This window comes from Bemisia tabaci, chromosome 3, assembly GCF_918797505.1.
Source record: "Bemisia tabaci chromosome 3, PGI_BMITA_v3".
Classification (NCBI taxonomy): domain Eukaryota; kingdom Metazoa; phylum Arthropoda; class Insecta; order Hemiptera; family Aleyrodidae; genus Bemisia; species Bemisia tabaci.
In genome coordinates this window covers 46,347,166-46,368,656 of record NC_092795.1, presented here as the reverse complement: position 1 = coordinate 46,368,656, position 21,491 = coordinate 46,347,166, and the positions used below count along the sequence as shown (strand labels likewise).

General features: G+C 37.4%; 1 protein-coding gene across 1 annotated transcript; it reads right to left on the bottom strand.

The window, feature by feature from the left end:
• Window positions 1-4,483: 4,483 nt before the first annotated feature.
• Window positions 4,484-13,733, bottom strand: LOC109030694 (endocuticle structural glycoprotein SgAbd-2). Its single transcript, XM_019041782.2, has 3 exons — window positions 13,551-13,733; window positions 7,532-7,725; window positions 4,484-5,306 (listed from the first exon to the last, which is right to left on the bottom strand). The coding sequence occupies exons 1-3, from the start codon at window positions 13,569-13,571 to the stop codon at window positions 5,006-5,008; spliced, it is 516 nt and encodes a 171-aa protein (XP_018897327.1). The 5' UTR covers window positions 13,572-13,733; the 3' UTR covers window positions 4,484-5,005.
• Window positions 13,734-21,491: the final 7,758 nt, after the last annotated feature.

Sequence of the window (21,491 nt, the reverse complement as noted above, 5' to 3'; positions counted from 1 at the left end):
CCGCTCCGCTTTGTGTTAAGCTCTAATATTTAATCTGACGGAGTCAGCGTTATTCAACTCATGATTTTGAAATGTTTGCACATCCTGTATGGATTATTCTCGTTTTAACTGATGAAAAAAAAGATGTATTAAAGGAAAATATAATGTGTTTTTTGTAAATATTAAGGTGGTTCCGTGTCAAACTTAATGATTTCCAAAGCACACGAATTTCTACACAATTTCTTATAGCCTTTTATAATCGATGGCGAAAAAGCAACAGTCAGGCGATAAAGCGTAAAGCCCGGCGATAGGAACTATAGCCCGGCTGCATAATTTTTTATCGCTTCGTATAGCCCGGTCGTATGATTTTCTCCGCATTCTACAGCCAGCTATATGATTTTCTGTAGCCTTCTTTAGCCGGCTATAAGAATTCCTATGGTATTTTGAAACGCAGCTCTTATCGCCAATTTTTACCAGGGTTTGTCAATGTTCCCACAATATTAGTAGGTCCTAGCGTGAATTTCCCGTTAAAAATATATCAACAGGGTCTCCTAGAACATAAATGTCATCAGCTTTCATAAAAGTTGTCTTTTCAAAATTTACGGGTTTTCAATAATAATTTTTGGCGGTTGTTGCCTCCAGGGTTTTACGTATAATATTTTACTGATGTTAAAAAACACCATGGGGAAATCAGTGGCGCTTCTTGCAAGTGAGCAACATGTTTTTCCTAGCATTTGAATATATGTAAAACACTCGATTCCATGCGAGACAGCCTGCCTCACTTTGTATCGATATTTTAATGACTTTAAGAGGAAAAAACTAGAGACCCTTTATACTAAGAGTTAAGACAATGTGAATTCATTTCTGTTTGGTTCCCGTATTTTAGGCCTCCACAGTGTCACAAACGGGAATAACGATTAAATTTTCACTGATTGCAAAGATTATAATCTGGAATGGACCAGGGAATTACGGGTTCGGCAAGGAACAAACGGAATGAGAGAAGGAACGGAGAAAGGAATTTGAGAATGAGCCGAAAGGGACTCTGGAGGAAACCAGTGCTGGTAAGTTGCGAAAGTCGCCAGTACGGGAAATAAAGCCCCAAATCAAGGATACGTTTCCTAAACCGACAACTTTGCCTGCCCCCTTCCTCCTGCTAGGAGGGGGATCCTATCAGCTTCGATTTGGTGCATCGCGGCGCGGTGCGGCCACCGAGAGCGGTTATTGTTTGAGTCAGATGCATTCGATCATCGATGCATTATCGTGATTTAAACAGGTTTCTGTGTTACTGTTTTGCCGCCGCAGGGCGCGGTGACGAAATCCCTCTGATCGCACCCATCAAACGGGGAGGTGGGGGCGTTTCCACCAGAAGGTGTTTGAACTGCGAGGAATCTACTCTCCTCGTAATTTATTCACTGCTTACATTCCCGTTGCACTTTGCTTATAGGAGATGATGTGCTTAGAGTTTTACACTGCTACAAAGAGGAAAACTGCCGTGCTAAGGAAGAACGCCGTTTGAACCTTCAGCCGTTGCCAAATTTCCTTTGATAAAACAAGAATTCCCTGGTAAACTTATGAATATTTTCTCTCCAATTTTCAGACACTTTTGCTCGCAATTTTATCGAAAATTCATGAAAATTTCCATAGAAAAATATTCATAACTTTCCTAAAAAATGAACATTTTATCTAAGGAAATGTGGCATCTCTTGAATGTTCACGCGATGTTCTTCCTTAGCACGGCAGAAAACTACTGTGGTAAGTTAATTGGCCTTTTCCAATGAGGAACTACGCTTCAGGCTCATCCATAAAAGCACATACTTGCAAAGGGAACCTCCCAAACCACGTATCTCGTTTGCGGTCTTTAAAAATCTCCGCTCTTGTTTTATTTTTTTAAAGGAGAAAAAAACAATATCACTCTTTGAAGTTTCATCAGAATTTGCCACGCACAGAGAGAACAATCAAGGAAGTTTTCACGTATTGACTTTGAGTAGTTCTCCAACTAATAAATCAAGTGTGACGGGAATTCTGCAACGTCGCAAATTGAGATACGTGGTTTGATAATTGCGCCATCGATAAATCGACGGTGAAACTCTCAAACCGCGTATCTCATTTGCAGTGTTAAAAATCTCTGCTCCTGTTTTACTTTATTTTGAAGGACGACAAATGAACATCATTCCTTGGAATTTTTTCAGAATTTGCTTCGCACAGGGGAGGAATTCACGGAACAAGTTTTTAAGAATTGACGTTGAGTTGTGCTTCAGACAAAAAATGAAGTTTAGCAGGAACTGTGCAACATTGCAAACCGAGATATAAGGTTTGGGTTTTTCACGATCGATTGGCTGTTTTTATCATGAGCCAGAAGTTATAGTTCTTACTCGCAATATTCAGTCCAATTTTCTTGTTACGGAAGAAACCACTAAAAGTGAGGATGAAGAGTTACGAACATGCACTTAGTAATATCCAAACGGAAAAATTCACCGGACCAATCCTTCGTTCTCGGTGAAATCGTCTATGATCATCTAACAGGCTCCAGGAATTGTTCAGATGGTTAAATTTCGATGACTTTTAGCTTCGGCTAGGTTAAGAGGCTTTAAGTATTTGATGTTAGGCACCTTCTGCATACTCGCGTGGTAACATTTGAACAATCCAGGAAACAAATAAGATAAGAAATTGGCAGGAATGAGTACCTAAAATTTTACTCAGGACAGCAGTGAGGACCACTCTCTGATGGAATGATGTGGACTAACTGTTGTTTTGTCGGCAATGACGTAAATTTTTACGCACTTACCTATAATGCTTTCTAATGCTACGTTGTTAGCTGAATTAGTCAGTTCAATTAACTTTGATCAGTCAAACTTTGAAGAAAATCCGATCTCGAAAATTACTAAAAAATTGGAATGCCATGAAATCGAATAGCTGCGTTCTGTTTTAACAGACCCAAAAAATTGAATGTGAAGGTCTGCGATAGCACCGCTTGAGTGAGGAAAAAAAGAAAACAAATTAAAGTTAAAAGGCCAGCTGTGCTATTTTGCATTGATGAATATATGCAGAAAAAAATTAATTAGCATGATTAAAAATCTTGACAGAAATTATGAAAAAAGCGGGGAAATAGGCAAAAGTTCAACTAAGGCATACGGAGCATAATTTAAATAATTATTCCAAGCCGCGTCCGATTACTGCCTAAATTTATTCTCCTTCAAATATTCTAGAGTTCAAAATATAGAGGACGCATCTATTATGCGCTCGACATGCTCTAGGTTTTCTCCTGAGCTTCTTTCTCCTCCTAACTCACTTGCCTTGTATCAAAGGCCACATAATTATAACTCTCTTAATTTATGAACTGCAGTGATTGACCCATTTCCTTAAGATTTGGTGTCAAAAAATTGAATCTTTTTATAGGGTATTAAGTCCAAATTTGTGTGCATTTTTGGTCCTCCGGGGGGCACTCACACATTTTCTGAGAATTTTCATTTTATTTTGGAAAGTAGGAGAGCAATGTTTTTTGAATGTTGTCCTAATCTAATTATGAAGGTCATACCCTCATCCTCTACCTGAGTAAGAGAATGAGCAATACAACTTTTAAAGCTCACTTTAAAGCACTTGGTCCCCTTACTGATACCTCGGTTTTTCTTCATTGTCTTGGAAAACGTAATTGGGCGTACGTTCAAACTTTGAAATAAACCTAAAAAGGTACTAAATATTTATCCACCGATATAATTATTTCAGAACTTTCAAGCAGATGTTGGTCTATCCTTTGAATACTCCAGAAAATGTCTAGTCATTTTGCATGACGAGATTAAATTAGCATTTTGGCTTTACTATAAAATTTGCTCTTTATTGTTGACTTGCACTATCCTACTAAAATCCGATTTAATTCTAAACTGTATATATTTGTAGAAAATTTATTTGTTCTGTTATTATGATCATTGTAATAATTATCATCATTAAATTAATTTCATAGGTATGAATTTAGTTGTGAGATCGTTTAAATTATTTGAATACCAATAAACGCGTAATTTATATTAGTAGATCATATTATTATCAACTTCTCTGAGTTAGCTTTTCTGTGTTTACCAAATGTTAACTAAATAAATCTTGCACTATTTTATCGCTACTCCCATTTATTTGATGCTGTTGATTAAAAAAATGACCTCAGTTTTCACCCAACATTTCCCTGGAAAATCAAATTTTCCAAAAGCATGCTTTGTGAGCAGCTGAAAAAACCTGTCTTTAATGAAATTTTCAATGTTTGATATTAACGAATTAAAATAAACAATGTTGGTCAAATGGTGCCTTTCAGAGAAGGCTGAGAAAACATGTTGCACCGTGTAAGAGTAGTTAATTACTCTCTAATACATTTTCGATTATTCCTGTCTGCTTTGATGTTCCTGCAACAAATAACGCTAATATCAAAAGCATTATATGTTAATGTTTGAGTATTCCAGAACGTACATCATATTAATATCTAGGAAATATTGAAAGAGGATCGAAGAATAACAAAATCATATTTCTTGAGATGTTTCGTTTATTTACAATCTTACAACCACAAGGGTAAAGTTTATTACAGAAAAACGGTATACACTCCGCGCTGGTAACTTGATTGCTTTGTACTCTCGCTAGGTTGACGAATGGTAGGTTTGATTTTCACCGTTGATTTTTCCAGCAAGTGATTTAACCTCACTCGAGTTGGTAATGAGATCTTTTTATTTAATTCTATGGCACTTCCTCGGGGCTATTTACACGGCCAATTTTCTTTTGTAGGTCACATGCACTTAGAAAAAGGGAAAGAAAATGTGTACATTATGATGTTCGTCTTTTTTTGCGCGCCACCTGATAACAAATAACTGCAATCGTTACAAAAAACGCGAAACCCTACATGTCAAAATTATAGATGTTCAATGTATTACATAAGAAGCATTCGTCATTGTCGGTTCTTAATGATTTTGGATTTAAAACTGGACATTTTTATTAAGTTAAGAGGTGGCGCGATAAAATGACTCTCTCAAAGAAAAAAATTCATGGATGGTGTTTAGCCTCTTGGGGCAGTTCGGCCGATGATTCTGCCTTGGTCATCGTATTGGTCCTGGGGCTGAGTGGCGAGGAATTCGAGCGCCCTCTGGATTTCAACTGGGATTGGGGGTGGGGTGGGGAGGTGGGCGCCCTCGGCTCTGAAACCACCCTCGTCAGCGACGTACGTAACTTGGACGGGGATTCCGTCGGGGCCGGTGTAGGAGTATGAGCCTTGAGCGACCTGGATTTCGTTGTTCGGAACTCCGAAGTTCTTCACGTAACCGTTTTCTTGTACTGCAATACCGTTACCGGTCTGGTAGCTGAAACCAAAAAGAATGTAGGGATTAATATTTTGAAAAGGAATTAGGCATAAGTGAAGCAAGGGAGGAATAAAACGAACAAAATAAGTAGGAAAAAGACAATAACTTACGTCGTTCCACAAAATGGATTGCATTTTGCAAAAAGGAGTCAAGAGCATTTCAATATTGGTGAAATTGTGCAACATACATGCTTTACAATAAAATTACTAAAATAATGAAACAAATCAGATTTTCAAACGTGATTTTCGTCTTGAATTTATAGTTTATCGAGAGTTAAGATCAAACTTGTATCGATGATCGGTTTATATATTTGCAGGGTGAAGAAAGTTGCACAATCTTAGCGACACTGAAATGCTTCTGGTTCCTTCCTTGTTTCCCTTTTCCATCAAATTTTGAAATCTCTTTTAGTCTTGTCAGTTTCAGGAAGAAAATGGTATTTATCCCCCGAGTATCATGTACTCCTACTAGACTCTCGATGCAGCAACCTAAGATACGTGAATTTCCATGGTTTACAGTCGGTCTTGTCTGTTATTAGCGCTCGTAATTCAAGTGCGCGAGGACCTTGACTGTCCATGAAAACGAAAGTTCCCAGTTGATAGTGACACTGTGCTACATGCCCAACAACGTAAAAACAATAAACTATTTGTCTCTTTTAATTAATTTGAGAGTGAAGTGCTGTTTAATTAGGTGTTTATTTTCCGGTGATAAGTCAGGACTCGAGTCTTGCGCAGATCGTTGGCCTGACACTCTGTGAGACAAAACATCGCTCGTCCGACATAAGCACGTATGTCGATCCCCTTTTGAGTCCCAGAAAGCATAGATTTACACGTAAATCAGGGCTCACGTGGAAATTGAAATACACCTATACGTCAGGGGAGCGACGAAAACCAGCACTAGTCTCTGTAATTTTGATGACCATGTTCCGAGTCAGTTTAACAGCTGTACAAAGCGTTGGTGCATGAGTATTTTTCATAGTTTTACGGTTTAATTTTAATTATGGCTAACTTAATCACTTAATCACATGACGAGCAAAATTTCAGACGAATTTCACCTTAATCGATAAGAAATCTTTCGTGGGATTATTTACTTTCTGCGTAAAAACCGAGTTATTTTAAAAGCAAGGTTATCACAGGGTTTGACTTTGATCGGATTAAAGCAAATGACATTTTAAAACAAATGATCTTTTCTCTTCAGTCGGCATTTTCTTTCAAATGAGACAATAATTGATTGAATGCCATCGACTTCTTTTCACCCGGATTTTGTTTTTTTGTGATAGTTAGTTAGTTAGTTAGCATAATTTTAAGACATTCAGCGTCTCAGGCTATTAACGTCTTTACAGATAATTTTGAAAATGGGAGTATAAACGAAAATTTAGATTTTTAAATTGGTTCACTGTCAAAAAGTTAAGATACATGAATGGAAACGAAATGAGCTAAAAAAACTCTCAAGCCCAAATTTGTCATTTTTGGAATTTTCATTCAAAAATTATTTTATCTTTGAAAATGTGTGAATTGCGTTTTTAGGGAGTTGTCCTAGCCACGTGCATTTGTGATGTTACGGGTGGATCTTTTCGCTTAAAGAAAATCGCCAAAAACATCACAAAAAATAACGTTGATACGCAGCAGCTGCATATTCACAGCAAAACTACCAGAACACGTATCTCGGTTTGCAACGTTGCAGACCTCTTGTCACATTTTATATTTTAACTTAAAAATTACTCGACATCAATTCTTGGAAAACTCTGTAAAAACTTCAATGAACTATATTGATTTGTTCTCCTTCAAAAAAAATTAAATGGAAGCGGAGATTTTGAAACACCGCAAACGAGATACATGGTCAGGTGGTTTCACCGCCGATATTAGCTTACACTGATAAAAATATAATATTGCTGCCTCAGGGAGGGTTTCTTAGTGGCAAAGGAATATATCGTTGTCGAGGGAAAATCATCCCTTCAGTTACAACACATTATTCTCAGTATAGACTCTGCATCGCGTACGTCGAAACGTTTAAAACCTCGTAAAAAAGATTTTTTCACATCAACGATGAGAAGACCTTCAATTTATTTTAGTTTTAAACATTTCTGTTCTAATTTTTTCTTTCTTAAGATTGAATTCCTCCATTTAAACGAATGAACAAGAAGCTTGCGGTGATGTGGAATATATGGTTCTTCAGTTTCACAATCGGTGTAGGCTTACTGAGATTTTTAGTTAATAAAAGAGACTCACCTGTACTGGTATGAGCCATCAGTGTTGACTTGCTGAGTTTGTGCCAAGATGGGAATAGGGGTCGTGTAGGGTCCAGCGGCGAAGGCTGGTTGGGCTGGGGCTGGCGCTGGGTTGTACCTAGGTACCTGGGCGTTGTAGCGGGGCGCACCAAATTGCGGAGCACCCACGCACACTCCGATCAAACCTAATAAAGTCTGAAACAAACCAACAAATCCAAAATTGTAGATACCACAAATGGCAACCAAGGAGCAGCGAAGAATGAGGTAAAAAAACCACTGCACAAAATCAGTCTCTAAAAATTTTACTTTATCACATTCACCGAGTTTGGCAAAAAGTGGCTCACCAAGAAGTGCAGATAGGAAATATAAAGGAAGCCTACGAGACCAGGCATAGAATTTGAATTATCATCTTCAATTTCACGGTGGATAATTTAGGTCAATAACAACGGAGGCGGGTTCAAAGTTCAAGGTTGGCTGGCTTAGGATTTTTGACTGAGTTCATTGAGTTGATATCTTCTTCACTTGTGTAAATCATTTCCTGAGAACTTGTCGAAAACAGGACGTTGGCGTCTTTCGGAACTATAATTATTATCGTTTAGTGCATCATAAAGCGTGAAATTCCCTCGTTTGGTTCTCGAATGTGCGAGATGAGTATCTTGTCAATCTTAATAAATGTACCAAAAGATGTTATTCTCTGTCTAAGTTTCAGGGACAATTGAGTCGTAAGTCATTCACAGCCCAAAAACAGAATGTCACCAGGTATTTTATTTTGTGGCACGAATTTAAAGTCGCATAATTTACCCACTGGATGCGTTAAGCTTCTGCAGAATACGCCAACTCCTAAAGATATTTTTTGGCTCTTCTTATTACTATGGTGAGGACAATTCACCTATTATGGTAATCCGTTAGAATGTAAGCCAATTCTAAAGACTGGGGAATTGGGCAAACAGAAGACTGAGAGGCATTATTTCCATCCAACTGTCATCTTTACATCTCTGAAATAATTTAGACTTATTTTCAAAGTGAGAGGGGGAAAAACGGTAAATAATGGTAACATAATAATGTTGAACCCACAGGTAAAAAAATATGATTTCCCTCATTTGTTTGTTTGTAAATTCCTATCATTAGTTTAAAACATATGAGTAAACCCGTTTTAAAGCAAGTGTGGAATGAATGGACAATGCTCGGGGTAGGAAACCAATTTACATTTTCAAACTTAAATTTATCTAGTTATGAACTTATCCTTGGATAGTCATTACCTCCAAAAACGTCCCAAGATTCCTCAAATAAACCGGTGAACATAAAATATTACGCAAACAACTCAGAAGTCCGCGTGAAAGGGGCTTATAACTCGTGAATACAACTATAAGTGATCAGTGACAATCCGTGTTGCATACAAAAAAATTGAAGGCGCTTTAGATTTCACTGCCATCACAACGTCACACTGCGCTCATATAGACTAAGTTTAACAGAGGTGCACCAAGTCTTTTCTTGCATAAAATATGAGTTGGGAGTATTTGTGTACTGTTTTTTGTAAATTTTTTCCTGACAAACAGCCAGGATGAGAGAAAATATTTCAAACAGGAGAACAGTTGCCATGGTTAGTCCTTAATGTTAAGCCCTAGGAAGGAATACAACTTTATGAAACAATTAAAAACATGACGGAGAGTTTTTACATTTAAATTGAGAAAAAAATTCGGTCTCATACATCATAAGCACGGTGTTCTACATCAGCCGTACTATTTAGTCCACATAACCGTAAGTTTGGTTTTAGTGGTTATATTCCCGGTTCATATAACCAAGTTTTTTCTACTGTTCGGTTTGATTTGATAACTCAGTCGCGTAGATCGAGAATACAGCGTTTAGACCCAAGAAGACTCATAAAATGAGCCGGATAACACAGCCGACATTGAATAACGTTAATTTGGTGATAACAGCGGGCTGATTATTGAAACTGATAGACAAAGCGATAGACAAAGAAGACATACGGAGTATAGAGCGATCCTATTGGTTGACATGGTTGGTTCTTATAGACTAAGGAAGAAAATTATGGACTAACTGTCGGGTCTTTAGTGGGTTGTCATTAGTTAGTCCATTACCTACCTCCTATGTCTATTGCCACCACTCGCTACCACCAATAGAACCCCTCCATATCTCTTTTGTCTTCTTTGTCTTTAGCTTTGTCTATCAATTTCAATAATCGGCCCGCTGATCTAGCTTAGTTTCTTTCTGCTAAACGCGGTCCAAACGAGGGATGACACCACTTTGTGAAAAACCTGACCGATCATAAAGTTCAATGAGAACTCTCGATTTTCAAACGGACGAAGACGAAGGTCCATAAATCGCCACGAATACGCAACGGGTCAGATAAATCAAATTGCAGTCGTGCCTCGGAGCTTGGAACAAAATGGTTTTTCGTGCATATTACATGCTTATTGAGTGAATAAGAGGGTATCCGTCTCCGACCATCCCGGAGCGCGCCTGACTCCGTAAATGATGAAGTAACTAACAATGGTGGACAGTGTTTCGACAACATTAAATCACGCTCATTGATAAATAAGAGGAGTGGCGATTTGTATACGTCGCAGGGCTGTTAAGCAGATGCCGGCAAAACGGTTTCGTGCCCAGCAAAAAGCCTACCATGAAGGATTTGAAAGTTACTGAGATCAATCAGAGGCGGATTTAGCACTTTGGCAACACCGGATTGCCTCCATTTAAACCTATAGTAAAAAATCGATTCTCATCGGAGCACCTGGCCCATCCAAGAATCGATATATTTCCACAGGTTGAAATGGAGAAAAGACAATGTTGCCAAATTTCTGAATTCGCCAATTGGGATCAATTAATGGGTCACTAGACAAGGTATGAATGCTGCCGTGTTAAGGAAAAACGCCGTATGAACCTCCAGGCGTTGCCAAATTTCCTTTGATAAAACGCGAATTTCCTGGTAAACTTATGAATTTTTTCTTTCCAATTTTTCGCATACTTTTGCTTGCAATTTCATCTAAAGTTCCTGAAAATTTCAAGGAAAAATATTGATAACTTTCCTCAAAAATTAACATTTTATCGAAGGAAATTGGGCAACTCTCGAATGTTCATACGGCGTTCTTCCTTTGCAAGGCAGAATGGGTCAGTTGCGTTCGTCGGAGAATCAAGTTTTGATGCTCGATTCTTATAAATCAGCTAAAAATAATGAGATCGGTCGGTGAGAGCAATTTTTTCCACTCAATATTAACCGAGATCGCCCCTTGAAAATTTAGCGCGTCATCCATCGCAGTATAGTGACACCCTTAGAATCTTCCAACCTGCACTGAAAAAAAAGGTTGGTAGAATTTACCATTCCTTCACGCTGTACTTCACACGGCGTCAATTTAGAGCCAATTCTGTCAGAAGGAGGGTAGCCGTCACTATATACTGGTACAGGTAACCATTCCTCAGGCAGAATTGACTTGAAGATTGGTAGAAGTTACCATTCCTTCTCGCTGTGTGAAATACAGCGAGAAGGAATGATAAATGGTAAATTCTACCAATCTTTTTTTTCAGTGTGCTGTCATCAGTCGTTGAGACGGACATTTGCACTGGTTATTCATCGAGAAATTTGAATGAAAACAAGGAGAAAGAAACCAAGGGTGTCTTTGCCGCGGTGGATGATGTCAAAACCGCGACTTTTCAGAGGTCCATTTATATTTAACGTAGAAAGTTGCTGTTTTCTAGCTGTTATACAAGAATCAAGCATTAAAACACGAGACTCTGACTAGCGCAACTGACCTATTAAAGCACTACATAACATGATTTCTTTTCAAAATTTCTCGAGGGAAACGAATCATGCGAATATGGGATGTCTGAGAATCAACTCCTAAACAATATATGAGTATTAACGATTAACATCAGTTAAATGGCAAAAATACGAATGACGTAATTTGTATGATTCAACTTCCATTTGATCTGTATTAAAAATACTTGTTAATATCTCGTTCGGCTGTTCATTTTTGAACTTCTGAAGGGAGAACGGATGATGTTTTTACAAATATCTCTCATTGCTTAAGCAGTGCTTTGCCATTCTTAGTAAGAACCATTTTTTAGCCAGCTCGTTGTTAGGATGCACCAAGCACAGTATGAAAATGTATTTTTATGTCATTGCACCGCATGACCTCACGGTCAGTGTTTATTTTGAATGTATAAGCTTTGACCAAAACAATGCCAATTTTAAATTAGACAAAACATACCGCATAGTGCTAATAAGTGCTTTTGGGTCAAAAAAATTGGAAATGTTGAAATCAAAAGCGTTGTGAAAAAATCTATTGGTTTTCTGTTGTATTAGATAAGAGTTGAAACTGATAGACGCAGATCAATGATATTTTCGCTCCAATCACGTCACTTTTATCCAGCAAATACAAAATTTAATTCCAATTTAAAGCACTAAGCAATAATCAGACATGTGCAATGTTTTATGATTCATGTTAGAATAAGTTACTAAACCAACAAAGACTAGTCGCTAAGGTTGCATATGTCACTGAATGTTCAATTTTGACCATTTTCTCCAGGAAATAATTAAGAATTTTGGTGGTCGCAAGTATCAGAATTAGCAAGGATTTGTGGTTTCCGGAACCTCAAACTTCACTTTGCTTTGAACAGATAGAAACGCTCAATCAGGAGAGATGATCGTAGACGTCTACATCGTTCAAACCACGTGCCATAAAAATTCCTGTGGTTGGGCAGCTCGGCGCGACTACATGCTTTATCCGCCGTGTTATGTATATCTTGGTGTTTTAAATCAACCCACCCGAATTCAAAAGCCTCCCATCAAATTCTTATTTGAGTGTCGGCCAAGACAATCATTCCACGTACGGTTCAAATGCTAAAAAGTTAATGTGCAATGAGAATAATTATTATTTTGCGGAAATGAGCGTCTTCACAACTCGAGTCCGAAATGTGAATCGGAGCCGCATATGCTCTGGCTTGGTCATCTATTAACTTTGAACTCGTGTTCAAAAAAAAAGTTTCGCACACGAAAGGCTGTGGACCTCACTTTTTTAAAATCGAACTTCGAGATACGCTGAATTAGAAGAAAATAATTTCTTTGTAAGGTTCGCGACGGTTAAAAAGGCAGTAATCTTTTAGGTATTACGGTTTCTTTTGACATTCTACGGCTTGAAAAATTATAAGAATTTACATTGAATTTTTTATTTAAAAGAGGAGCTACTGTAAATGGTCAATGAACAAATTTATCCATTAACCCTTTCTTTCTCTTACAGTTTGGTCAAATTCTGCTGATTTTGAACACTAGATCTCTATCCATTGGATTTTAAAGACCGAGGAAACTAGATTGTTTCCACCCTAAAGAAGTTTTTGTTTCTCATACTAAACTTGCATACGTCTTCTCGTTGATCAGTTTAAAGCTCAACTACGACACTGGTAGGAGTGATATCACTAATTTTAACTTCTCTCTTTCCTCTTTAAAATTATAAATGTATTAATGTTGTATAGAAAAATACAAATTTTATGTTAAAAAAGATAGAAGAGTTTAATTTCAAAATTGGGAAAAAAATAAAAAAAAATAAAAACATCTGCATTAACCCAAAAATGTGAGTTATGAAACTAAAAATTTAAAATTGATTGGTCAAAAATAGAAAATATAGTTTTTCCTATCCCCTCAAAAAGTTGAGGCACGATCCATAAGAAGAGTAAACACAATACTGAGCATGAAAAAAATTAGAGAACGACCTCTAAGGATATTTTTGAACAATTTTTTTTGTCACTACGACGATTCACTGTTTTTAGGAATTGAAACCTCAGCTTTTTTTTTAAAAAAAAGTCTCATACTGCTCTGTCTTTTACGAAATCTGTCACACAGTAATTTATCCAAAATCGAAACCCTATTTTCTGCTGTTTTTCACATTCTTGAAAAAATGGTTAAATTTCTTTCATCGTAAACACACATCTTTCCATAAGAGCACGAACGCACAGAAACTTCGAATAAAAAAAACTGAAAACTTGCAGAGAAGAAGAACGAGACTTACAATAGTGATTAGGGAGCACATTTTGGAAAATCGTTAAAACTGCACGGAACGGAGCGGACGGGGTTGCGAGTGAAACTGCGGTGCGGGTGAAAAAAGATGAACTAGTTATGATGTTAACGAATTTGATTAATATAGGGTCGGCGCGGTGTGGCGCTGAGTCCATCTCTAGGACGGGGTAAGCTTGGTGGCGGGGCCCCCCACTCCGCTGGGCACCCAGCTCATCCAATTTCAATATTGGCCCGCAACCACATCGTACATATCGTCGCTTGGCTGACAAAAGGACATAGCTACACATCGAGATGAGTCCCGAATAGTATTGAATCTTATGGACAACAGGGCTCATTGCAGAGTGCAGTTACGCCCTTATGCTGGGAGGGCGACGATATAACAAAAGCCTTAGGCCCTGATGCACCGCACGGTCAACACGCCCCCGTCCCCTCTCTCGAACGTGTTTGCCGACCCATAATGCCTTGTGCAACTTGAGAGGAGAAGACAATTTATCAAGTAAAAAAAATTATTAGAATAAACTATGAAAAAATTTACGTAAAATCTCAAGGCAACATTATGCTCTCAAACAACTGGATTACATTTTGCAATAAAGAACCACTATCTCTGGCTCTCCCATAAAAGCACTTATCTGCATGAGAAAGCCAATAACATGTATGTTTTTTCAAAAAATGGGCCAGAAATAGTGGCTCCTTATTGCAAAATGTAATCGAACTCATCTTCAGCTGCCTTGGTTGTCGGAGAGTCCAATTTCAATTTTCTTTTAAAACAGATAAAATTTTAGGAGGCTGAGAACCTTTTCTTGGTGTTTCTTCGAGTAACATTAAGGTCTGGAAAAATGTACGCAAAGATTCTTTAAGAAAGCACCTCAGATTTTTTTAACACTTATTTTTGAAAACATTAGTAGGGTTTAGAAATTGCACTTTGTCTTTTCATGAGCTTTGAGATCTTTCTTTCGTAAATTTTTCTCAGAAAATAAGAAAGTAGAGTTAGAATTTCAATTTCGAAAGTTTTATTAATATTTCATTTTTCATTTTTTTAAAATTGTTTTTCTCAAGTTCACAAGCTTTTAAACAACATTTTTAAAATAGTTGGTACCAACCACGGTGGAATGATAAAAAAGAGTGAGAAATAAGGAAACAATAAAATAAAATTTAATCCGGATATTCGTAGAATACTTTTAAGGTAGACAATAAATTGGTAAAACGATTTGCTCTTTGTCTCATACTCGCAAGATGTGTGAAGAATTCAACATTTTATCGATTTCAATTTTGCTACTTGGCATCCTTCAAAAATGTAAAAGGCAGCGTTTTTCAATTTGTATCCAAAAGTTGTGTCATACTTTCTTGAGCAGGCGTTAAAGTCTATATTTGCCAATTTTCATTTTTCCTATGCTTTACACCACAAATGAGTCGAGATTCGTCACAAATACACATTCAAAAAAGTATTTACGAAGTAGCTTAAAGGCTTGCATTGATGCTGTGATGGAAATTGTGCCTAAAATTTATCGGTGAAACTCAGTACAGATACATTCCGACCGTCTCATCCTCGATTTTGAATTTAGTCATTCAAGCTGTAATTGTAAAAATAAAACCAATCAATTTGTCTATTGATCATGAGACTTTTTAAAATGATTTTTACTTTTTAAAATGATGATTCCTTTTTGAAATGATGATGAACCTCTCGATGTCCTTTGGCAGTTTACTTTGTCGTGAAGTATCGTGCAAATTTTCACTTTAAAACCTGCTCTAGATCAACCATACTTTGGCTTGGGGTCTTTTACTCTGAAGCAATCGTTGTGTAATAACAAACTTGCGATAAACACGCATGTAAGTATTCTTGAATTAGCTCAAGAAAAGCATATTAAACATATTAAGATTTTCCGAAAAACATATTAAACAATTAACTAGTTTAATCTGTCATTGGCTTTATTGGTGAGTGAAATTCGGATGTCAAAGATTTGCACTATAGGTTTTGCGCATAGGGCATTTCTCTGAATTCAATTCGTTACATTTGCATGGATATGCACTGGTGGCAGAGAGTCACGCGATTTCCCCAACGAAATAAACCAATGAACATGAAATAGTACACGAACAACTCAGAATTCCGTGCGAAAAGGGCTTAACCTGTGAATGCAACTATAGCTGCTCAGTGGCTGGCCGTATTGCATATACCAAAATTGAAGGCACTCCAATATATGAACCAAGTTTAACAGAAGTGCAAAAGTCGCATTGAAGGAAAAAGCGAGTTGGGGATAGGTTTGTATTCATTTTTTCGTAAATATTCTCTTGTTAAAAGTTTCAAATCGGGAAAAAATATTTTTAATATAAAAATAGTTGTTGTCTTCAACGTTGCATTTTTGGGAGGGACTCAAACCTGATGCAACTTGGAGCAAGTCTCTAAAATCTGGTCCGTACTATGTAATGCAATTTACTAAGATTGAAACAAATCGTGCGAATTTGGTCTCCACTGTTCAAGTCTTTCCCTTCAAATTTTAGTTTACTCCCAAAACAGTGCTACCACGATGGTATCAAACGAACCCGATTCTCCATTTTTTTGGATTTTGATTCTTAAATGATTTGCTAAGGATTATTTCCTTCATGCTAATGATCCATTACAGGGGATTTAAAGAGGAAACAGCTTTTCTAAAACCGAAGAAATTGATAAACTTTGTTTAAGTGAAAACGTAATGATTCATTTCCATAATATTAAATGCGTTCCATCGGAAGATTCAGACAGTCAAATAACGATCTCTATACTGATTTTGTGTAGATTTAGAGTGTTAAAAATAACTTTGACATTTGTGAAAATCCATGTTAGCTTTTAGAACTTTTAAACACCGGAAATATCCGAAAAATTGCAACGAACGTTTCATTAATACCTTCCTCTTTAACATGATACTTAAAGTGAACCCTTATATTCGACTAGGTGTACCCAAACTCACCATTTTTGAAGAGAAATAAAATTAGCCTATCTTTTCATTTAGTTTTTCGTGCTATGCAGAATTATTTTTTTATGTAAAACAGCCATGCGTCAGAGAATGATCCTTGATGAATAGCCACTTGTTTTTAACAAGGAGTTGCAATTATATTCGTGGTGAGATCATCGGAATCTTGCATTTAAGGGTTTCATAAAGGGCTCTGAAGGATTTTCAGGTATGGCCTCATGATATATGTGTCTCTTGGCTTGGCTCTCTTTCCTCTCAGTATAATTGTTTTGTGATCTAACTTTAGTGTGAAAATAATCACTCAAAACATCAGTCGGGCAATGCAGGCCTGATTAATTTCAACATCACTGGGAACAAAACACGAATACATTATTTGGGGTCATAAATTTGTCGGTAATCGCGTCTCCTCAGAGAAGGGGGCGGAGCATTATTTTCTTGCACGTGACCGTTGCCTTAATGAACAATAAAATTTTCAATATCCTCAGCCAACATTAACTTGTCATTACAGAAAAATGTCCAGTTTAATATAAAGAGCAATATTTTTTAAGGGGGAGGAGGGGAGGGATGAATTGTATACATTCACATGAATGTACCATATGACTGTGGCCATTTTTGTGAGGTAAACATTGAGAGCATCGATGTAATTTTATTCATCCCCGAGTTCTATGGATGTTATTCTCATCCCATGTATTCGTCCAAAATATTAGTATATTTTCTTCCATATTTCCTCTTTATTATTTTCTGATCTATTTCTATTTCCTATATTCCTATCTGTTCATGCCCTCTCTGCATTCCTGTTTGAATTTTTTGGAGACATTCTCTGGAGTCGGAAATTGTATACTTATGTTTCTGTGGGTATGTATTGAATTGTATGTGTGTGTTTACAAACTAACATCTAAGTTTTATAAAATTAGTGTTTAAGTCAAGAATGTCTGCAAAAAATGTTCATGCGAATGCATCACAATTTTTCCATTAGTTTTCCTGTGATAATTTGACTGATAATTGTAAGACTGCCAATTAATGGTAAGACTGGCAACAGTTATCACACCGGTTGGTGCAGTTTGCTGACTGATTCCATTACTTGTAACTATTTACGACCCGAGCAAACCTTTTTTTAACAGATCGTAACTTATTGCAGCATTTCTGGGCTTTCATGCGTCTTTTTGTTCAAATCGTTCCGCCTTTTTATGAACGCTCCGTTTGAGTTCTTGACAGAATCGCGCGCGGAAAGCTTCATCGAGAGACTACTTTGTTCTGTTCTGGTTATCATCAATGTTTTGGTTTCAGCCGCATCATATCTGCAAGTTAATCGACTAGTTGCTGTTTTACATCGTTTCTTTGACGGGACAGTTCTGTGAACATATTCGCACCTGGACACTCGCGCGTGCACAGCAGTTACAAAGTGGTTTTTGTTTCATTTCACGCTAATTTTTCAATAAATTAATAAATACTGTTCTTTTACCGAATAATTTTATTCATACACGTCGTTTGCGAAAATTTAGCATAGCACGGAGCAACAATCACTCAGTAATCGCTATAAACGTTCATGGGGTTTGTCTCGCACTGGCCAGATTTCCCCGATTTCGGGGACGCCATCAGACGACTGGACTAATTATCCTTTGGAGCCTAGGGTCCTCTGGTTGGATGACGACTATGGTAAAATGTCGTAAAGTAGTTTCTAGGGTTGCCAAGCTGTTTTACTTGTATAATCGCATCGCACAGTAGTTTAAAAACAAATTTTGGTGAGCGACAACCCTCATTGAAAATCTTTAGCGGCAACGCGACACTTTTTTCAAACCTACGGAGCTACTTTAATTTTAAATCAAATGAGTCGGTCTCGGTCTCATCAGAAATCTATTAAGCTTTCCTTTTTAACAAAGCCAAGAAAAAGCCTCTATCTAGCTTACTTTTGATGCTATATCATATGTCCCACTATTTTTTGAACAGCCAATTGTATGTATCAAGCTAATTAGTTAGAGCTAATATTATATTTAATTTAATAAAACCAATGCACTCCAACTGAATTTGAAGTTTTGAATGATTTTCCAATGCAATTTTCGTAGAATTTAGGTGCTAACTGATTTGGCGATAAGAACATACCACATTACATTCAAATGCATAGAGTGTATAGAGTCGTAATGTAAGAGGGAGAGTTGGCGCCTTTTTTAAAGCATTTTCCACGTCCGTTTTGAGACCTGAATTTAGAGACTCCTGTGTCACGCCGGGTCACTTTTTCGGAACATAATCGATTGATTTCGTTACACGGAGACCCAACCATCTGATTTAAACAAATATGATAAGAATTACTTCGTATCCTACATCATTTGGATCGAAAATGTATCGAAAAATTGACCTAAGCTCGGCGCACACCGGGCTCGGAACTCGTCGACCAAAACATGGCGCCAGCTCTCGCATTTACATTACGACTTTATGCACTCTATGTTCAAATGTGACCATCTCCTGGATGAAATTCATTAATTTAAAATGAACCAGCCTGCAAGTTTTCTAGGTACTGTGTATTTTCAAGAAGACCATGTGTCTACTGTCTATGTGCGAGAGTTCATAAATCATTTCTCCTCAATATGACTGTTTAAACCTAATCGGATATACAAATGGTACTCTGATCTGAAGCATCGTAAGCATCAGGAATCAATAATACAACTTCCTCGTTTAGTTTTTCCTGAAACGATTCGTCCTGTTTGAATAGCACAGCAGATGTGAAGCACTCGCCATCACAGATACCCTTTGTCTTAATTTGACAAACATAACATTTCATTCAAAACGCGATTACATCTAATCCTCTCAAATTGGCACTTACTTATAATTTATACTTTAGGTCCAATTTTCCGCCGGTGAGCGGCCCAGCATCCTTTAAGAGCAGACGATGAATGAGCATATCTTTACCATATCAAGAAAGTCTTAGAGGGACCAAGTTTGGGTGATGGCAACTGATTTTGTCGTCGTCCATCATCTGAAAAATCTCAGGAATTTGCTAGCTGTGAAGGACTCTCCATTCTTATCTACAGAGGACGTCATGAGTCTACATATAAACAATTATGTCGATGAGGATTTTGTTTCATAATGGACCACCGTAGAAGAAACTCAAAACTGGAACATATGTTTCCTTATCGAAGTCTTGCTTGCACAATAAAATATTGCGAATTTCCAAATGGGAAATGAATAATAATGATAATTTGGCGTGTTTCGTGTTCATGACCGTGAATATAATTTTTCCCCCCGAAATCACAAATAAATCTAGTCCGTAACTAGAAGCTTTAGTGCGGAATTAAGTGAGTGCCTGAGAGTCAATATCCAACGAAAAAAAATAAAGATATCACATGTTCTGCATTCGTGTTGTTTCTCGTTATCACGTGTGAGCAGTCACCCATTTCAAAAGAATTTGGATCACATAGACTGTTGGAACGAATTTGCATTAGGAGCAAAAAGAGAATAAACAAAATGTGATGTCTACTGTTCACTACGTATTACTTCTGCCAGAGCAGACCGCTTATTGAAATTTTGTGTTTTTTTGGCGGGCGTACCTACCTAAGTGAAACGGTAGAGTGTAATTGGCCGGCTATGTCTTGTGGCTGCTTTGTGCCTATGTCGATTAGAATTAATGACAAACTAAAATCACCTCATGAGTTCCCGAGATAGTACAATTATCTCGTCAATTCTACCCGACATGAACTCTACATAGCAGCGATAAAACATATCCGCCCATCACTTTCAGCGCGAAACGCGCATTGACGCCTACAAACCTAAGTGGATACTTCACGCATTGCACAATGCTTGAAGTATCCACTTAGGTTTGTAGGCGCCAAGTGCAATGCATGAAGTATCCACTTAGGTTTGTAGGCGCCAATGCGCGTTTCGCGCTGAGTGTGATGGGCGGATATGTTTTATCGCTGCTATTGTACGCTGTGCTGCTGTACATTAAAAACCATTGAATCTAAATTAAAACAAGTTTCTCGTAGGAAGTACTCGGTGTGTATTCAAATTTGTAGGTCCTTTGTTATTCCCCCTGAACCAGTAAAATATGAGAATATCTCGCGGGCAACTCTAAATTAAAAATACCTGCATGTAGGCTTTTTTGTGATCACTGGTTCGGCGTTTGTTTGTGAAATCGTTGATACAGGATTCCATTCTTCTCCCTTTGTGAGGCCTGCTCAAGTCATGTGAGACGGAACTCAGAAATAGCTGTCAGTATGCCTGCACATATAATTTTCTCATAGGATTCGTGTGGAGGAGGCGTCACGTTTAGACTTTTTAGCTGACCTTGTGATTGATTGCCACGGAGGATCTCAGCTCCCGCTGGCGGTGCAATATTTTTTCACACAGAGGGGAAGCAGCACATATCCCGGAATTCCTCGACAAATTTTTCATTACCGAGCCTAGGGCAATATCTTCACCTTTGCAATGTCAATTCAATTTTTCTTCACGTTCATAAAGAAAAATTTCCTTCTGACGGATTAGACATGTGTTTCCTATCAGCGATGAAACATTAAAACCTCAGCAGAAAACCATGCGTTTAAGAACTAATATGATTAGATTCTCCTACTGACAATTAGGTGGTGTTTTCTGAAAGCAAACCACGTAAAAATTGGTATTTTTTTCACTGAGAAATTGCTCTACCGATTTTCTTGAACATTCCATGGAAGCTTCTGTGTGCCAAGGAGAAAATTCAAAGATATTTTCAACGACTATTTCCGTTTCAAAAAAAATACTTTTTCTGAATACAGTTTGCATCAATGATGGCACTTGATTCCCTCCTAATGGACGTCTATTCAAACTTTTTTTCTGCAAAAAGTAGCCTTAGTGTAAGTAATCTTATGAGAGTATTTGAACGCTATTTTTAAAAACCAAAGAGTAAAGCCCATAGCTTTTAATTTTCGTCCCCAATTGTAATCTTTAGATATTTTAGGCACTGAACCATCACTGAGCTCAGATTTTACCCATATTTGACATGGGATGAACAAATAATTACC